A 21326-nucleotide genomic window follows, 5' to 3' on the forward strand; every position below is an offset into this window, starting at 1 on the left:
TAAACAGATTTGTAAATTACTTTATTAAAAAATCTTGATCCTTCCAATAATTATCAGCTGCTGAAGTGGAGTTGTTCTTTTCTGTCTTGCATCAGTGCTCACTGCTGACATCTCTGCTTATCTCGGGAACTGCACAGAGTAGGAGAGGCTTGATATGGGGATTTGCTTCTACCCTGGACAGTTCCCGAGACAGGTGTCATCAGAGAGCACTTAGACAGAAAAGAACAGCTCAACTTCAGCAGCTCATAAGTACTGAAAGGATTAAGATTTTTTTTAATAGAAGTAATTTACAAATCTGCTTAACTTTCTGGAGCCAGTTGATATATATATATATATATATATATATATATTTATTTATTTTTTCCTGGATAACCCCTTTAACTAAATAATTATTTATAGGGGTACTCCGCTGCTAGACATTTTTTCCTCTATCCAAAGGATGTCTGATTGCGGGGGTCCCGCTGCTGTTCTAAACATACGCCGGGTTCGTACAGCACTGGTGGTGACCTCACGGCCACGCCCCCCTCTATTCATCTCTATAGACATAAATGGAGGGGATGTGGCATGATGTCACTAGGGGGCGTGGCTATGACATCACGGCGACCGGCTCCCAGCGTTCTGAACAAAATTCAAGAACGCTTGAGCACAGAAATACCCCTTTAACTAAACAATTATTTAATAGGAACCTGTCTTCAGATGTTACCATATATAACATGCGGCTTATATTATTAATAAATAATATAGTGACCCCCCGACCTACGATGGCCCCGACATACAAACTTTTCAACATACGATGGCCTCTCAGAGACAGCATCAACATACGATGCTTTTGTATGATGGGTCCATTGCATAAACGGCTATCTGGCAGCGCAGACTGCTTCAGCTGCCACCGGATAGCCGATCAATGTGCTCCGGTGACTGTCACTCACCTGTCCCCGGCGCTCCGGACCATCTGCATGGCCGTCGCTCTCTGTTGTCATCACGTCGCCGCGCACGCTGTCCCATCATCCAATAGGAGGGGCGAGCGCAGTGACGCGATGACGGCAATGGAAAGTGACGATCCAGGGCAGCGGTGATGGTCCGGAGCAGCAAGGACACCCCGGGGACGTGATGGTGGCGATGGAGACCGACGATCCAGGGCACCGGTGATGGTCCGGAGCGGCGGGGATATGTGAATATAACTTTCTATATTACTATTGCACAGATCCCTCAACATACGATGGATTCAAGTAACGATGGTTCATTTGGAACGAATTCCCATCGTATGTTGAGGGATTACTGTATAAGAAAGAAAACTTTTATTAACAATTGGTAACAAGTTTGGAGATGCAGTATATTTGTATAAATGTCAGCTATCCTATGTACATGGTTAACCCCTTAAGGACAGAGCGTTTTTCTGTTATTGCATTTTCGTTTTTTCCTCCTTACCTTTTAAAAATCATAACTCTTTCAATTGTGCACCTAAAAATCCATATGATGGCTTATTTTTTTGCGCCATTAATTCTACTTTGTAATGACGTCAGTCATTTTACCCAAAAATCTACAGCGAAACAAAAAAACGCCATTTTGTAACTTTTGGGGGCTTCCGTTTCTACACAGTACATTTTTCGGTAGAAATGACACCTTCTCTTTATTCCGTAGGTCCGTACATATAGGTTTGATTTTGTCTAACTTCTGGAAAAAATCATAACTTTATGCACGAAAATTTATAAGTTTAAAATTTTTGAGGGCTAATTTTTTTGCGTTGTGATCTGAAGTTTTTATCGGTACCATTTCTACTTTGTAATGACATCAATCATTTTACCCAAAAATATACGGCGAAACGAAAAAAAAAAAAAAACAATTTGTGGGACTTAATTGAAAAAAAATAAACAATTTTTTGTGCTTCAGTTTCTACGTAGTACATTTTTCGGTAAAAATTACCTTATTTTTATTCTCTAGGTCCATACAATTAAAATGATCCCCTACTTATATAGGTTTGATTTTGTCGTACTTCTGCAAAAAAATCATAACTTTATGCATGAAAATGTATACGTTAAAAATTTTCAAATTCTGACCCCTATAACTTTTTTATTTTTCGACATACGAGGCAAATTTTTTGCGTCGTGATCTGAAGTTTTTATCAGTACCATTTTTGTTTTGATTGGACTTTTTGATCGCTTTTTATAAATGTTTATTATAAAAAGTGACCAAAAATACGCTATTTCGGAATTTTTTTTTTTCGCGTAAGCCATTTATCGTGCGGTTTAATTAACTATATATTTTTATAGTTCTGACATTTACGCACATGGCGATACCACATATGTTTATTTACACAGTTTTTTTTTATGGGAAAAGGGAGGTGATTCAAACCTTATTAGGGGAGGGGTTAAAACATCTTTACTTTTTTTTTTTCACTTTTTTGCAGTGTTATAGCTCCCATCTCTTATACTGATCATTGTTATCCCATAGGAGGCTATAACACTGCACACACTGATCTCTTACACTGATCATTGTTATCCCATAGGGGGCTATAACACTGCACACACTGATCTCTTATACTGATCATTATTATCCCATAGGAGACTATAACATGCATTATACTGATAGCAGGCACTGATCAATGCTATGCCATAGCATAGCATTGATGACTGTTATCGCCGCTTGACTGCTCCTGCCTGGATCTCAGGCAGGGAGCAGTCTTTTGGCAATCGGACACTGAGGAGGCAGGTAGGGATCCTCCTTGTGCGTTCTAGCGATTTTACCGCGATGGTCCCGATCAGCTCGACTGAGCCGCTACGAAGCTTTGACTTTAGACGTGGCGGTCAACTTTGATCGCCACATCTAAATAGTAAATGCCGATCATCTGCCTGAACGGCGATGTCAGGCATAAGTCACAGGTCCTGGCTGCTGATAGCAGCCGGGACCGTGCGGGTATGATGCGAGCTCAGTTCCTGAGCTAGATTCATAACCTTGCCGCAGCACCGTTTATAAACAGCATTCTGCTGCAAGGGGTTAAAATATAAATGTGTTATCTGCATCATTTAGTGCTCTAAAATATCTTCTCTCCTGTGTGAATTCTTAGGGTCTGTTCACACTACAGAGTGTGAACGGAATCTCCGCTCGCAGAATTCCGCGAGCAGAGATTAAGCCTGGCAGCCGACGGCGGTGGTAGGACCGTGCGGCACTGCGCCGTCACCATTGATGGCTATGCAGTACTCACGGACTTCCGCGCAAAGAATGAACATGTTCTTTCTTTGTGCGGAAAAAATTCCGCAGTGTGAACGGGTCTTGCAGAGACCCATTCACACTAATGTTAAATTCACACCGCGGAATTCCGCGGGAATTCCGTAGTGTGAACATACCCTAAGATGTCTTTTAAGTGTTGATTTCTCATTAAAACATTTCCTATATTCTGAACATGAAAATGGCTCCTCTCCTGTGTGAGTATTTAGATGTTTAACTAGTCTTGATTGCTTTATTCTGAACATGAAAATGTTTCCTTTGATGTTTAGCGAGATTTGATTTCTCTGTGAAACTTTTCCCACATTCTGAGCATAAAAATGGTTTTTCCCCTGTGTGAGTTCTTTTATGGTTTACAAGTCTTGATTTAAAATTAAAAGATTTTCCACATTCTGAACATGAAAATGGATTCTCTCCTGTGTGAGTTCTTTGATGTTTAACCTCTTAAGGACGCAGGGCGTATACATACGCCCGTGGGAATTCCGGCCCCCACCGCTAGCCGGTTGGGGACCGGAGCCGGATGCCTGCTGAAATCGTTCAGCAGGCATCCTGGCATATCGCCCAGGGGGGTCATTATGCCCCCCCATGTCGGCGATCGCCGCAGATCGCTGGACAATTCAGTCCAGCGATCTGCGGCGATTCCGGGTCAATCGGGTCTCCAGTGACCCGATGACCCGGAATTACTGGCTGTTCGGGGCCGTCTCTGACGGCCCCGAACAGCCAGAGCCTGCAGGGGTGAGGTGGCACTGATGCCACCTCACGATCGCCCTGATTCGTCGGCCGGATTACCGGCCGACCAATCAGGGCGCCTGCTGCGGGCGTCACTCCCGCACCCGCTCCGCCCCTCTTCCGGAGGACGTGAGCGGGTGCGGGAAGACGACCCCGGGTGCTGGGGACCCCGATCCCCGGCGTCCATGTTGGGATCGGGGCCCCAGGAGCGACGGCGGCGGCGAGGGACAGTCCAGCGATGAAGCAACAGCAGGAGGTGAGTGACAGCCTCCTGCTGTTGCTTAGCAACAGCTCCCAGCATGCAAAAAGGGCATGCTGGGAGCTGTAGTTATGCAACAGCAGGAGGCAGACCACCACAACTCCCAGCATTCCCTTATGGGCATGCTGGGACTTATGGTTTTGCAACAGCTGGAGGCACATTATTTCTATGGAAAAGTGTACCTTCAACTGTTGTATAACTACAACTCCCAGCTTGCACAAACAGCTAAAGTGCATGCTGGGAGTTGTAGTGGTGCATCTGCTGGTTGCATAACTACAACTCCCAGCATGCCCGTTTGCTGTCGGTGACTGCTGAGAGTTGTAGTTTTGCAACAGCTGAAGGCACACTGGTTGTGAAACTTAAGAGTTTTTTTTTTTTACCTAACTCAGTGTTTCACGACCGGTGTGCCTCCAGCAGTTGCAAACTACAACTCCCAGCAGTCACCTTACACCATGCACCGTACATGCTGGGAGTTGTAGTTTTGCAACAGCTGGAGGCACACTGGTTTTGAAACACTGAGTAAGGTCACAAACTCCGTGATACATAACCAGTGTGCCTACAGCTGTTGCAAAACTAAAACTCTCAGCATGTACAGTCTGTCAGCGCATGCTGGGAGTTTTAGTTTTGCAACAGCTGGAGGTCCCCCCCAATGTGAATGTACAGGGTACACTCACATGGGCGGAGGATTACAGTAGGTATCGGGCTGCAAGTTTGAGCTGCAGGAAATTTTCTGCAACAGCTCAAACTGCCAGCGAGAAACTACTGTGAACCCCCGCCCGTGCGACTGTACCCTAAAAACACTACACTACACTAACACAAAAAATAAAATAAAAAGTAAAAAACACTACATATACACATACCCCTATACAACCCCCCTCCCCTCCCCAATAAAAATGAAAAACATCTGGTACGCCATGGTTTCCAAAACGGAGCCTCCAGCTGTTGCAAAAACAACAACTCCCAGTATTGTCGGACAGCCGTTGACTGTCCAGGCATGCTGGGAGTTTTGCAACAGCTGGAGGCCCCCTGTTTGGGAATCACTGGCGTAGAATACCCCTATGTCCACCCCTATGCAATCCCTAATTTAGGCCTCAAATGCGCATGGCGCTCTCACTTTGGAGCCCTGTCGTATTTCAAGGCAACAGTTAAGGGTCACATATGGGGTATCGCCGTACTCGGGAGAAATTGGGCTTCAAATTTTGGGGGGTATTTTCTGCTTTTACCCTTTTTAAAAATGTAAAGTTTTTTGGAAAAGAAGCATTTTAGGTAAAATTATTTTTATTTTTTTTACATATGCAATAGTCGTGAAACGCCTGTGGGGTATTAAGGTTCACTTAACCCCTTGTTACGTTCCCCGAGGGGTCTAGTTTCCAAAATGGTATGCCATGTGGGTATTTTTTGCGGTCCTGGCACCATAGGGGCTTCCTAAATGCGGCATGCCCCCAGAGCAAAATTTGCTTTCAAAAAGCCAAATGTGACTCCTTCTCTTCTGAGACCTGTAGTGCGCCAGCAGAGCACTTTTCACCCCCATATGGGGTGTTTTCTGAATCGGGAGAAATTGGGCTTCAAATTTTGGGGGGTATTTTCTGCTTTAACCCTTTGTATAAATGTAAATTTTGTGGGAAACCAAGCATTTTAGGTACATTTTTTTATTTTTTTTACATATGCAAAAGTCGTGAAACACCTGTAGGGTATTAAGGTTCACTTTACCCCTTGTTACGTTCCCCGAGGGGTCTAGTTTCCAAAATGGTATGCCATGTGTTTATATTTTGCTGTCCTGGCACCATAGGGGCTTCCTAAATGCGGCATGCCCCCAGAGCAAAATTTCCTTCAAAAAAGCCAAATGTGACTCTTTCTCTTCTGAGACCTGTAGTGCGCCAGCAGAGCACTTTTCACCCCCATATGGGGTGTTTTCTGAATCGGGAGAAATTGGGCTTCAAATTTTGGGGTGTATTTTCTGCTATTACCCTTTTTAAAAATGTAAAACTTTAGGGAAACCAAGCATTTTAGGTAAAAAAATTTTTTTTTTTTTTTACATATGCAAAAGTCGTGAATCACCTGTGGGGTATTAAGGTTCACATTACCCCTTGTTACGTTCCCTGAGGGGTCTAGTTTCCAAAATGGTATTCCATGTGGGTTTTTTTGCAGTTCTGGCACCATAGGGGCTTCCTAAAGGTGACATGCCCCCCAAAAACCATTTGACGCTCCTTCCCTTCTGAGCCCTCTACTGCGCCTGCCGAACAATTAACATAGACATATGAGGTATGTCCTTACTCGAGAGAAATTGGGTTTCAAATACAAGTAAAAATTTTCTCCTTTTTACCCCTTGCAAAAATGCAAAAAATGGGTCTACAAGAACAAGCGAGTGTAAAAAATGAAGATTGTGTATTTTCTCCTTCACTTTGCTGCTATTCCTGTGAAACACCTAAAGGGTTAAAACGCTTACTGAATGTCATTTTGAATACTTTCGGGGGTGCAGTTTTTATAATGGGGTCATTTATGGGGTATTTCTAATATGAAGACCCTTCAAATCCACTTCAAACCTGAACTGGTCCCTGAAAAAAAGCGAGTTTCAAAATTTTGTGAAAAATTGGAAAATTGCTGCGGAACTTTGAAGCCCTCTGGTGTCTTCCAAAAGTAAAAACTCATCAATTTTATGATGCAAATATAAAGTAGACATATTGTATATGTGAATAAAAAAAAAAAATTATTTTGAATATCCATTTTCCTTACAAGCAGAGAGCTTCAAAGTTAGAAAAATGCAAAATTTTCAAATTTTTCATAAAATTTTGGGATTTTTCACCAAGAAAGGATGCAAGTTACCACAAAATTTTACCACTAAGTTAAAGTAGAATATGTCACGAAAAAACAATCTCGGAATCAGAATGATAACTAAAAGCATTCCAGAGTTATTAATGTTTAAAGTGACAGTGGTCAGAATTGCAAAAAATGGCCGAGTCCTTAAGGTGAAAAAGGGCTCAGTCCTTAAGGGGTTAACAAGACTTGATTTCTTAACAAAACATTTTCCACATTCTGAGCATGAAAATGTTTTTTCCCCTGTGTGAGTTCTTTTATGTTTAACAAGTCTTGATTTAAAATTAAAAGATTTTCCACATTCTGAACATGAAAATGGATTCTTTCCTGTGTGAGTTCTTTGATGTATAACAAGACTTGCTTTCTCAGTAAAACATTTCTCACATTCTGAGCATGAAAATGGCTTCTCCCCTGTGTGAGTTCTTTGATGTTTAACAAGATTTGATTTCTCAGTAAAACATTTACCACATTCTGAGCATGAAAATGGCTTCTCCCCTGTGTGAGTTCTTTTATGATTAACAAGATTTGATTTCTCAGTAAAACATTTACCACATTCTGAGCATGAAAATGGCTTTTCCCCTGTGTGAGTTCTTTTATGTTGAACAAGATGTGATTTCTCAGCAAAACATTTTCCACATTCCAAACATGGAAATGGCTTTTCCCCTGTGTGAGTTCTTTTATGTTGAACAAGTTGCGATTGCTGAGTAAAACATTTCCCACATTCTGAACATGAGAATGGCTTTTCCCCTGTGTGAATTCTTTGATGTTTAACAAGATCTGATTTCTTAGTAGAACATTTCCCACATTCTGAACATGAAAATGGTTTCTTTCCTGTATGATCTCTTTCATGTCCAACACCCCTTCGGTGACTTTTATTTTGCTGAACATCCTGTGATGAGTGAGAAGACAGGACCTGTATATAAGGATGAGATGACAGATCTTGGCTGTGAAGGGCTGAGGGTGTATCTGGGATAATGGAATGTTCTTCATATGTATCTTGTGTGATATCATCATCTGCTTTATAATCTGAAGATATAAGATTCTCCTCTGATCTCCTGCTACAAGAATCTGCAGAGAATAAAATAGATTTTAATAACTTTAAAGGGGTATTCACATCCTAAATACCCTATGTAATGTTGTAGTACATGTAAAAAAAACACACTTGTGCAAATAGTTATAATTACTTTCCTTGAAGCCTTTGAAGGAAACCTCTCCTGGTCTGGACAGTTCCTGACATGGACAGAGGTGTCAGCAGAGAGCACTGTGGTCAGACTGAAAAAACTACACATCTTTCTGTGGAGCATACAGAAGCTAATAAGTACTATTAACCCCTTAAGAACCCGTGGTTTTTCCGTTTTTGCACTTTTGTTTTTTCCAACTTACCTTTAAAAAATCCAAACTCTTTCAATTTTGCACCTAAAAATCCATAGGAGACTATAACACTGCACACACTAATCTCTTACACTGATCATTGTTATCCCATAGGGGACTATAACACTGCACACACTGATCTCTTACACTGATCATTGTTATCCCATAGGGGGCTATAACACTGCACACACTGATCTCTTATACTGATCATTATCATCCCATAAGAGACTATAACACTGCACACACTGATCATTGCTATCCCATAGGGGGCTATAACACTGCACACACTAATCTCTTACATTGATCAATGGTTTCTCATAGGAAACCATTGATCAATGATTCTGCCGCTTGACTGCTCATGCCTGGATCTCAGGCACTGAGCAGTCATTCGGCGATCGGACACCAGGAGGCAGGTAAGCGGACCCTCCTCGTGTCCTACAGCTGTTTGGGATGCCGTGATTTCACTGCGACGATTCCGAACAGGCCCCTGAGCTAACCGGCCTTAGTTTAGTTTCACTATAGACGTGGTGATCAACTTTGAAAATTTATATGTTTAAAATTGTCATCTTCTGACCCATATAACTTTTTTATTTTTCCGTATACAGAGCGGTATGAGGGCTCATTTTTTGCGCCGTGATCTGAAGTTTTTAGCGGTACCATTTTTGTATTGATCGGACTTTATTGATCACTTTTTATTCATTTTTTCATGATATAAAAAGTGACCAAAAATACGCTATTTTGGACTTTGGAATTTGTTTGCCCGTACGCCATTGACCGCGCAGTTTAATTAATGATATATTTTTATAATTCCGATATTTCTGCACCCGGCAATACCACATATGTTTATATTTATTTTTATTTACACAGTTTTTTTTTTTTTTAAATGGGTAAAGAGGGGTGATTCAAACTTTTATTAGGGAAGGGGTTAAATAATCTTTATTAAGTTTTTTTTCTTGCAATGCTATAGCTCCCATAGGAGACTATAACACTGCACACACTGATCTCTTACACTGAACATTGTTATCCCATAGGGGGCTATAACACTGCACATACTGATCTTCTTTTACACTGATCAATGGTTTCTCATAGGAAACCATTGATCAATGATTCTGCCGCTTGACTGCTCATTCCAGGATCTCAGGCACTGAGCAGTCATTAGGTGATCAGACATCAGGAGGCCGGTAAGTGGACCCTCCTCGTGTCCTACAGCTGTTTGGGATGCCACGATTTCACTGCGGCGATTCCGAACAGGCCCCTGAGCTAACCGGCCTTAGTTTAATTTTACTATAGTCATGGCAATCCACTTTGTGTTTTAAGGGTTAATAGCGCAACACCGAGATCAGCGCCGCGCGCTATTAGCCACAGGTCCCAGCTGTTGTTAGTGGTCAAGGCCTCGCGTTATAGAACGGGAGCGGACTCATGACGTACCAGTACGTCATGGGTCCTTAAGAGGTTAAATTACTTTAATAGAAGTAATTTACAAATCTGTTTAACTTTCTGGCACCAGTTGATTTAAAAAAAAAATTTCCACCGGAGTTCCCCTTTAATTACCAAGACCCATTTTCAAATACAACCTGTGTCTCTCTATGTTGTATTACCTTTGGGCGCTTTTACTGACTGAAGCGATTCTGATATTGTTTTTACGTTATTTATTGTAGTTTATAGTGAAAAATGAAAGGGGTACTCCATGTCTGATCGCAGGGGTCCCAACGCATGCAGCACCCACCCCGCAATATAGCTGTCACGCCCCCTCCCATAGACTTGCAATGAGGGGGTGGGGCATGATGTCCCACGGGGGCGGAGTCGTGACGTCTCGATCTTCTGTTCCCGTGGTCGGTAGCCAGAACCTCCAGCGTTGCCTGAAGCAGATACAGGTGGGTGCTGCATGCTATATTGCGGGGTCCCCAGCGATGGGACCCCCTCGATCAGACATCTTATCCCCTATCCTTTGAGTAGGGGATGAGATGTCTAGGGGTGGAGTACCCCTTTAAATCAACTGGTGCCAGAAAGTTAAACAGATTTGTAAATTACTTCTATTAAAAAATCTTAATCCTTCCAGTACTTATGAGTTGCTGTAATGATCCACAGAAAGTTCTTTTGTTCTGGAATTTCCTTTCTGTCTGACCACAGTGCTCTCTGCTGGCACCTCTGTCCATAGCAGGATAGGTTTTCTATGGCGATTTGCTCCTACTCTGGACAGTTCCTAAAATGGACAGAGGTGTCAGCAGAGAGCACTGTGGTCTGGCAGAAAGGAAATTAAAAAGAAAAGAACTCCCTACAGATCATAACAGCAGCTGATAAGTACTGGACGGATTAAGATTTTTTAATAGAACTATTTTACAAATCTGTTTAACTTTCTGGCACCAGTTGATTTAAAAAAAATATGTTTTCCAGTGGAGTACCCCTTTAATAGTAAACTAGTTCTCTAGGATTGTGGGGATAAAAAGATGAAATTATTAAACAAAAATTAGTCATTATGATGTATTGTCATTAGATATTGACATAACTATAATGGGACATTAATATAATGGGATAAAAAAAAAAAGATATGACAGAGAAAAAGAAAAAATAAATTAAACATGAAAAAACTTTAAAAAACTTATAAAATAAATAAATTAAAAAAACTGGTAAAATAAGAAAAAATTGATTTTTTTTTAAATGAAACATTAAATAAAATTAAAAAAAAATATAACATTTTAAGAATTATAATTAATAAAAATACAGTAAAAAAAAAAATAGGTAAAAAAAAGGAAAGAATGTGTGTAGTGGGAATGATGCAGAGAGGAATAGAAAATAGTAGAGCTAGTAGTGCGTCTTACCATCTTGCCGCACACACTTAGGGCTCATTCACACGAGCTGATTTATATACACGGTTCTTGCTTCGTGTTAGAAAGGGGGACGAGCTCTTCAACGGGGCTTGTGGCGAGTTTTCCGCATCGGAAATTCCACAGCCGAAAATCTCCTGGGGATAGCCCGCCCCCTTTATAACAAGTAGCGGGAAACCTGCAAATAAATCCTCTCGTGTGAACGAGCCCTTAGTGTGATCCCCATTAGTAACAGACGCACATACTCGCCATTTCCCTACGTTTTCCTCTTCTTACAATTGCTCTGAGCTGTTGTGTTTTCCAGAGCTCAAATTCACCACGTTTTATGCAGAAACTTTAGTAAATTTGTAGATTTCATTTGAAAACATATATTTTCTGAGAAACGCCCCTTTTCCCTGATGGCCCCGTCCCCTTTGTAGGGTTTTCTGAGTAAAGTGGAGAGTTAGTGTTTTTTGGATTTTTTTGTTGGAAATTCTGATGTAACACACATGCGTTACAATAAACCCTACAAAATCTACTCGGAAAAGCCTTAAAGGGGTACTCCGCCCCTAGCATCTTATCCCCCATCCAAAGGATAGGGGATAAGATGTCAGATCGCCGGGGTCCCACTGCTGGGGACCCCTGGGATCCCCACTACAGCACCGCGCTATCATTACTGCACAGAGCGAGTTCGCTCTGCCCATAATGACGGGCAATACAAGGGCCGGAGCATCGTTACGTCACGGCTCCGCCCCTCGTGATGTAACAGCCCACCCCCCTCAATACAAGTCTATGGGAGGGGGCGTGGCGGTCGTCACGCCCCCTACCATAGACGTGCATTAAGGGGACGGGCCGTGATGTCACGAGGGGCGGAGCCATGACATGACGCTGCTCCGTCCCCTGTATCGCCTGTCATTACGTGCAGAGCGAACTCGCTCTGTGCAGCAATGATAGCGCGGTGCTGCAGCGGGGATCCCAGGCCTCCCCAGCAGCGGGACCGCGGCAATCTAACATCTTATCCCCTATCCTTTGTATAGGGGATAAGATGTCTACGGGCGGAGTACCCCTTTAAAGGAGATGTCCAGTACGGATTATTCCTATTCCATCCTGCCCGGGCTGCAAAAAAAGAGAAAACAAACTTTCACTTACCTTCCTACGTCCCCCCCCGGAGCTCCGCAACAGCTGATTGGTCGGCCGGGCTGTCTACTTCCTACTTCCTTCAGCCCGGGACATCACACAGTGCTTCAGCTTATCATTGACTGAAGTGGGACATCGCTGCGGCAGGTGATAGGCTGAAGCGCAGTGTGACATCCCGGGCTAGATGAAGTGGGATGTAGACAGCCCGGCCGACCAATCAGCTGTTGCGGAGCTCCGGGGGGGGACGTAGGAAGGTAAGTGAAAGTTTGTTTTCTCTTTTTTTTTTTTTTACAGCCTGGGCTGGATGGAATAGGAATAGTCCGCACCGGACATCTCCATTAAAGGGTTTATCCAGGAATGGAAGAAAAAAACAAAAAAATTCTCAGATCATCACAGGACATTCACCTGGCATCTTTTATTCTACTGTGACCTTTGTATTTCCTGTACGTGACTCTAATACAGTGGTCCCTCAACATATGATGGTAATTCGTTCCAAACGACCCATCGTTTGTCGAATCCATCGTATGTTGAGGGATTCGTGCAATGTAAAGTATAGAAAGTTATACTCACCTGTCCCCGCCGCTCCGGACCGTGTCCTCACCGCTCCCGATGCTGTCCCGCTGCTCCGCCGTCTTCTTCGGGATCCTCCGGCTTCTTCCGCATCTTCTCCAGTGTCCGGGCCTCGCTTTCTGGTGACGTTATTACGTTGCTGCGTCGGCACGGCGTGCGTAGCGACATAATAACGATACAGGAAAGCGAGGCCCGGACCCCGGAGAAGATGCGGAAAACGCCGGAGGATTGCGAAGTGGACCCGGAGCAGCGGGGATAGGTAAGTGAACCTGTCCGGGATGCTTAAACTGCTATCCGACAGCAGCTTAAGCATTTTGCGCTGTCAGATAGCAGTTAATGCGATGGCCCCGACATATAAAAGCATCGTATGTTGATTTTATCATATGTCGGGGCCATCGCATGTCGGGGGGTTACTGTACACATTTTTGCCCACGGTGACCCCGAGTCATATAAGGTCGGTCCTAGTGGCTAATGGTAGCCGGGACCCAGGCCAATACCGGACATCACAGATCGCGGTGATGTCCGGTATTAACCCTTAAGATTTTTGTTGAAACATTCAGCATTTTTTGTGACATTTTTTTTTTTTTCAAATATTGAGAAAAATGTGAAAATTTCTGGCATTTTTTAATTTTTTTACGGCGTTCACTGGCACTGGCGCGATCATGGCAATACCCAATTTATATAGCTTATTTTTTCCCATAATAAAATCCTTTTTTCCCCCTTTTTGGTGTTGCCATGTACCTTTTTTTTTCTCGTTGTAGTACTACAATCGCTAAAACACCCAATTTGTTTAGTTTTCAATATGTTTTTACTGCTTCGAAAAAATTGCAAACAATTTTTTTTCTTTTTTTTAAATATACAGCTGTGTTTTTTTATTTTTTTGCGTGATCGGTAGTTTTTATCTTTACCATTATGGCACAAATGGAACATTTTTATCGCTTATTATTCCATTTTTGCTGGGATGGGATTAAAATCAATAAAATTCTGGCGTTTGATTATTTTTTGTTTTTTTGTTTACACTGTTACATTATATTTCAATAGTTGAGACAATTCCTTACATAGGGACTCCAAATTTTTCTGATTTGGAAAATGGTATTGAGGGGGTGGGGTGGGGGGTGATAGAGTTCAATTATTGTATTTATTTTTAACCTCTAAAAGACTCCGGGCGTACAGGTACACTCAGGGTGCCTGGGTCTTAGCGCATCCTTTGTAATACCCTGGTGATATCCTTTGTGGACTGGAGACGTGACAAAATGCCACGCCCCCTCGTAATGTCATGCCATGCCCCCTCCATTCATGTCTATGGGAGGGGTGTGGTGTCACGAGGGGGTGTGACGTAACGTCTCGTCTCCAGTCCCGGAAACAAAGAGCTTTCCGCAATTGGAGACGCAGCCCAGCATAGAATGCGGGTGCTGCACGGAGATCACGGGATCAGACATCTTATCCCCTTATCCTTTCCCCTAGTCATTGGCCAGGTAACACCTTTAAGTCTACTTTGGGTAAGACCTTAATGTGACTGAGGCCCTAGCAACACAGACAAGGGAACTGTCTCAGGAATAGGGTGAGGGGGGTGTAAGGGTCTTCCATCAATTGCTTCAATGGAAGGAGGTGAGGACCCGAAGCTACAAACACATCATCAAAATACCCATCAGCACTGGAGACCACGAGGATCTGCATGACCACAGAGGAATTAGCCCATGAGAGGATAATCTTATTCATAGGTTTGTCCTCGTGGATCTCAGCGGATGAAGAAAGCCCACCCAAAAGCTGTCCCTGGCATGGAACAGGACCAAGTGTTTCCCGGCCAGGATTGGCATGATCAGAGCTAAGGGCCCGATTTGCCACAATAAAGACACAGCCCCTACCTCCTACTCTAATCCCTCTCCTCCGCAGAAAGGGGGGTGGACCTGAGCTGTATTGGTCTGACCCTTAAAGAGGATCTGGAATCAGGAGGCATTGGGGGGGGGGGGGGTTGAAAACCGAGGTAACAATCTGACAGAAGACAGAATAGTGGTAGAATCTGTGACTCTTATCTATATTTAGTGGTTACTACTCACCAAGGCGGTTACTTGTAGGAATATCCTCCTTATACTGCTTATCACCGCTCACATCTGTCTCTTCTTCTACCTCTATGTCTCTAGCATTAATATAGTTCAGATCTTCCCCTGTAGAAATGTCCTCCTTATACTGCTCATCACCGCTCACATCTGTCTCTTGTTCTTCCTTTATGTCTGTAGCATTAATATAGATCAGATCTTCCCCTGTATGAATGTCCTCCTTATACTGCTCATCACCGCTCACATCTGTCTCTTGTTCTTCCTTTATATCTGTAGCATTAATATAGATCAGATCTTCCCCTGTATGAATGTCCTCCTTATACTGCTCATCACTGCTCACATCTGTCTCGTCTTCTTCCTTAATGACTGTAGCATTAATACAGATCAGATCTTCCCCTATAGGAATGTCCTCCTTATACTGCTCATCACCGCTCACAACTGTCTCGTCTTCTTCCTTAATGACTGTAGCATTAATACAGATCAGATCTTCCCCTATAGGAATGTCCTCCTTATACTGCTTATGACCGCTCACATCTGTCTCTTCTTCTACCTCTATGTCTCTAGCATTAATATAGTTCAGATCTTCCTCTGTAGAAATGTCCTCCTTATACTGCTCATCACCGCTCACATCTGTCTCTTGTTCTTCCTTTATGTCTGTAGCATTAATATAGATCAGATCTTCCCCTGTATGAATGTCCTCCTTATACTGCTCATCACCGCTCACATCTGTCTCTTGTTCTTCCTTTATATCTGTAGCATTAATATAGATCAGATCTTCCCCTGTAGGAATGTTCTCCTTATACTGCTCATCACAGCTCACATCTGTCTCTGGAGCATTAATATTGTTCGGATCTTCACCCTAAATCATAAGATGTAGAAAAAATATATTAAAAGTCATCAGACAGTAGGAGAAGTCACGTGGGATGTAATAGATGAGCAGGAGATGAGGAGTCATGGAGGGTGAGGGGACTGACCACAAGAGCTTCACAGCCCTTCTACAGATCATAGGGAATATCTCCATCTACCTGATCATCCTGTGGAAATAGAGGACGGGGACACCTCTCTGGTGCTGTTCTCTTACTGGATCTGACTGTAGGGAACACATACAGAGACTGAATTCATTCTTTACATACAAATAATGAGAGGACGTGTGTATATAGTCATGTCTATTACCTGGTGATGTGAGGGGCTGCTGATCCTCCATCATGACCTGATCCTTGTACTGATCCTTGTGTCCTTCTACATACTCCCACTCCTCCATGGAGAAATAGACCGCCACGTCCTGACACCTTATAGGAACCTGACACACAATGATACAGTCATCACCCCGACCCCTCCAGTGGTATTACTGTATAATGTCCCAGCATTCCCAGCAGTGTCACCTCTCCAGTCATCACCAGACCCCTCCATTACTGTATAATGTCCCAGCATTCCCAGCAGTGTCACCTCTCCAGTCATCACCAGACCCCTCCATTACTGTATAATGTCCCAGTAGTGTCACCTCTCCAGTCATTACCAGACTCCTCCATTACTGTATAATGTCCCAGTAGTGTCACCTCTCCAGTCATCACCAGACCCCTCCATTACTGTATAATGTCCCAGCAGTGTCACCTCTCCAGTCATCACCAGACCCCTCCATTACTGTATAATGTCCCAGCAGTGTCACCTCTCCAGTCATCACCAGACCCCTCCATTACTGTATAATGTCCCAGCAGTGTCACCTCTCCAGTCATCACCAGACCCCTCCATTACTGTATAATGTCCCAGCATTCCCAGCAGTGTCACCTCTCCAGTCATCACCAGACCCCTCCATTCCTGTATAATGTCCCAGCATTCCCAGCGGTGTCACCTCTCCAGTCATCACCAGACCCCTCCATTACTGTATAATGTCCCAGCAGTGTCACCTCTCCAGTCATCACCAGACCCCTCCATTACTGTATAATGTCCCAGCAGTGTCACCTCTCCAGTCATCACCAGACCCCTCCATTACTGTATAATGTCCCAGCAGTGTCACCTCTCCAGTCATCACCAGACCCCTCCATTACTGTATAATGTCCCAGCAGTGTCACCTCTCCAGTCATCACCAGACCCTCCATTACTGTATAATGTCCCAGCAGTGTCACCTCTCCAGTCATCACCAGACCCCTCCATTACTGTATAATGTCCCAGCATTCCCAGCAGTGTCACCTCTCCAGTCATCACCAGACCCCTCCATTACTGTATAATGTCCCAGCAGTGTCACCTCTCCAGTCGTCACCAGACCCCTCCATTACTGTATAATGTCCCAGCAGTGTCACCTCGCCAGTCATCACCAGACCCCTCCATTACTGTATAATGTCCCAGCAGTGTCACCTCTCCAGTCATCACCAGACCCCCTCCATTACTGTATAATGTCCCAGCAGTGTCACCTCTCCAGTCATCACCAGACCCCTCCATTACTGTATAATGTCCCAGAAGGGTCACCTCTCCAGTTATCACCAGACCCCTCCATTACTGTATAATGTCCCAGAAGGGTCACCTCTTCAGTTATCACCAGACCCCTCCATTACTGTATAATATCCCAGCAGGGTCACCTCTCAGTTATCACCAGACTCCTCCATTACTGTATAATGTCCCAGCAGTGTCACCTCTCCAGTCATCACCAGACCCCTCCATTACTGTATAATGTCCCAGCATTCCCAGCAGTGTCACCTCTCCAGTCATCACCAGACCCCTCCATTACTGTATAAAGTCCCAGCAGTGTCACCTCTCCAGTCATCACCAGACCCCTCCATTACTCTATAATGTTCCAGCAGTGTCACCTCTCCAGTCATCACCAGACCCCTCCATTACTGTATAATGTCCCAGCAGGGTCACCTCTCCAGTCATCACCAGACCCCTCCATTACTGTATAATGTCCCAGCAGTGTCACCTCTCCAGTCATCACCAGACCCCTCCATTACTGTATAATGTCCCAGCAGTGTCACCTCTCCAGTCATCACCAGACCCCTCCATTACTGTATAATGTCCCAGCAGTGTCACCTCTCCAGTCATCACCAGACCCCTCCATTACTGTATAATGTCCCAGCAGTGTCACCTCTCCAGTCATCACCAGACCCCTCCATTACTGTATAATATCCCAGCAGGGTCACCTCTCAGTTATCACCAGACTCCTCCATTACTGTACAATGTCCCAGCAGTGTCACCTCTCCAGTCATCACCAGACCCCTCCATTACTGTATAATGTCCCAGCATTCCCAGCAGTGTCACCTCTCCAGTCATCACCAGACCCCTCCATTACTGTATAAAGTCCCAGCAGTGTCACCTCTCCAGTCATTACCAGACCCCTCCATTACTCTATAATGTTCCAGCAGTGTCACCTCTCCAGTCATCACCAGACCCCTCCATTACTGTATAATGTCCCAGCAGTGTCACCTCTCCAGTCATCACCAGACCCCTCCATTACTGTATAATGTCCCAGCAGTGTCACCTCTCCAGTCATCACCAGACCCCTCCATTACTGTATAATGTCCCAGCAGTGTCACCTCTCCAGTCATCACCAGACCCCTCCATTACTGTATAATGTCCCAGCAGTGTCACCTCTCCAGTCATCACCAGACCCCTCCATTACTGTATAATGTCCCAGCAGTGTCACCTCTCCAGTCATCACCAGACCCCTCCATTACTGTATAATGTCCAGCAGTGTCACCTCTCCAGTCATCACCAGACCCCTCCATTACTGTATAATGTCCCAGCAGTGTCACCTCTCCAGTCATCACCAGACCCCTCCATTACTGTATAATGTCCCAGCAGTGTCCCCTCTCCAGTCATTACCAGACCCCTCCATTACTGTATAATGTCCCAGCATTCCCAGCAGTGTCACCTCTCCAGTCATCACCAGACCCCTCCATTACTGTATAATGTCCCAGCAGTGTCACCTCTCCAGTCATCACCAGACCCCTCCATTACTGTATAATGTCCCAGCAGTGTCACCTCTCCAGTCATCACCAGACCCCTCCATTACTGTATAATGTCCCAGCAGTGTCACCTCTACAGTCATCACCAGACCCCTCCATTACTGTATAATGTCCCAGCAGTGTCACCTCTCCAGTCATCACCAGACCCCTTCATTACTGTATAATGTCCCAGCAGTGTCACCTCTCCAGTCATCACCAGACCCCTCCATTACTGTATAATGTCCCAGCAGTGTCACCTCTCCAGTCATCACCAGACCCCTCCATTACTGTATAATGTCCCAGCAGTGTCACCTCTCCAGTCATCACCAGACCCCTCCATTACTGTATAATGTCCCAGCAGTGTCACCTCTCCAGTCATCACCAGACCCCTCCATTACTGTATAATGTCCCAGCAGTGTCACCTCTCCAGTCATCACCAGACCCCTCCATTACTGTATAATGTCCCAGCAGTGTCACCTCTCCAGTCATCACCAGACCCCTCCATTACTGTATAATGTCCCAGCAGGGTCACCTCTCCAGTCATCACCAGACCCCTCCATTACTGTATAATGTCCCAGCAGTGTCACCTCTCCAGTCATCACCAGACCCCTCCATTACTGTATAATGTCCCAGCAGTGTCACCTCTCCAGTCATCACCAGACCCCTCCATTACTATATAATGTCCCAGCAGTGTCACCTCTCCAGTCATCACCAGACCCCTCCATTACTGTATAATGTCCCAGCAGTGTCACCTCTCCAGTCATCACCAGACCCCTCCATTACTGTATAATGTCCCAGCATTCCCAGCAGTGTCACCTCTCCAGTCATCACCAGACCCCTCCATTACTGTATAATGTCCCAGCAGTGTCACCTCTCCAGTCATCACCAGACCCCTCCATTACTGTATAATGTCCCAGCATTCCCAGCAGTGTCACCTCTCCAGTCATCACCAGACCCCTCCATTACTGTATAATGTCCCAGCAGTGTCACCTCTCCAGTCAGCAGCACCATCATCTTGTTGATGAGTTCTCGGATCTTCTGTTCATCCATTTCCTCATGTATCAGGGAGTGAGGTGGGGGCCCCGGGATTGGGCTCAGGGTTCTTCCCCATCCTTCACACACAGGGGCCCGACAGCGCCCACTAGAGGACTTCTTCACTACTGTGTAATCCTGTGTATGGAGAGACACATTAATATCACTACATACATTCCCAGAATCCCTCACCTCTCCAGTCATATCCATCTGTTATTACATAGATAAGAATGAGGTCATGTGACATCAATCCCAGAATCCCTCACCTCTCCAGTCATAGCCATCTGTTATTACATAGATAAGAATGAGGTCATGTGACATCACTCCCAGAATCCCTCACCTCTCCAGTCATATCCATCTGTTATTACATAGATAAGAATGAGGTCATGTGACATCACTCCCAGAATCCCTCACCTCTCCAGTCATTTCCATCTGTTATTACATAGATAAGAATGAGGTCATGTGACATCACTCCCAGAATCCCTCACCTCTCCAGTCATATCCATCTGTTATTACACAGATAAGAATGACGTCATGTGACATCACTCCCAGAATCCCTCACCTCTCCAGTAAGACGGAAGAGTATCTGTAGGGTGAGGTTTATGATCCTGTCGGCCATCTTATTCCTGTCTCTCTCCATGGTTGATGGGTCATCCAGGAGAATTCTCTTATATAGTAGATTTCAGCAGAGGATCCTGGATTGGAGAAACCTGAAGGGAAGAAGAGGAGACGATGATAAACCGCACCAGATTCTATGGAGAAATAAAATTCATTTCCTGGAGATAATCTGGGGAAACATCTGAGGAGACATTATAGTCACAATAATGGAGGCTGTAAACCTAGTCGGGGATCCATCATAGTCTGTGGTGGAGTCATGGGGGATGGGTAGAATATGGAGACAGGAATCCACCGTCCATGTTATCCAGGAAATACCAGAAGCCACGAGTGGTGAGAAGAGGGAAATGGTGGACAAAGTGTCTGTATGCATACGTATACGCTTATTGTGAGCGGCTTTACCTCATCTCACCTTCTCTCATAGTGGACTGAGGACATCTAGACCTGATATTCCTTCATTGTATGTATCCCACTGCAAACAAACCATTGTGCCTCCCCCTTAGGGGGTGTAAAGACATCTTTATGTCGGGAGTGCCCACATTATGGATCCTTTTCATCTGGAACACGTTGTTTGTGGTAAGAAAGGGGATGGAAAAGAGGAGCCCCGAGCAGAGATGGGAGAATCCTGAGGAGAGACCATATGTTACCGCTGTGCCTCGTGTGCAGGCTGTGCGGCCGTAAGGAAGGAGGTAGAAGCAGCCACCGGGACCACAGCGGCGGCCATCTTAGATTGCTGTATGGAAGAAATGGCTAGTACCCCGGAAAGACATTAACCAGATGA

At 44.5% G+C, this 21326-nt stretch overlaps 1 protein-coding gene across 1 annotated transcript in view; it reads right to left on the bottom strand.

Annotated features, from left to right (window-relative positions):
• Positions 1 to 290: 290 nt before the first annotated feature.
• The window catches only part of LOC130298278 (uncharacterized), a 91228-nt gene continuing 70192 nt past the window's right edge, over positions 291 to 21326 (bottom strand). The window contains 8 exon segments of the mRNA XM_056551208.1: positions 291 to 3447; positions 3449 to 3663; positions 7209 to 8092; positions 14964 to 15822; positions 15989 to 16053; positions 16137 to 16263; positions 19889 to 20068; positions 20493 to 20594. Of these exon segments, the coding sequence (XP_056407183.1) occupies positions 3285 to 3447; positions 3449 to 3663; positions 7209 to 8092; positions 14964 to 15822; positions 15989 to 16053; positions 16137 to 16263; positions 19889 to 20068; positions 20493 to 20594 (2595 nt within the window). The 3' untranslated portion in view covers positions 291 to 3284.

Source organism: Hyla sarda (assembly GCF_029499605.1).
Source record: "Hyla sarda isolate aHylSar1 chromosome 1 unlocalized genomic scaffold, aHylSar1.hap1 SUPER_1_unloc_7, whole genome shotgun sequence".
NCBI lineage: Eukaryota > Metazoa > Chordata > Amphibia > Anura > Hylidae > Hyla > Hyla sarda.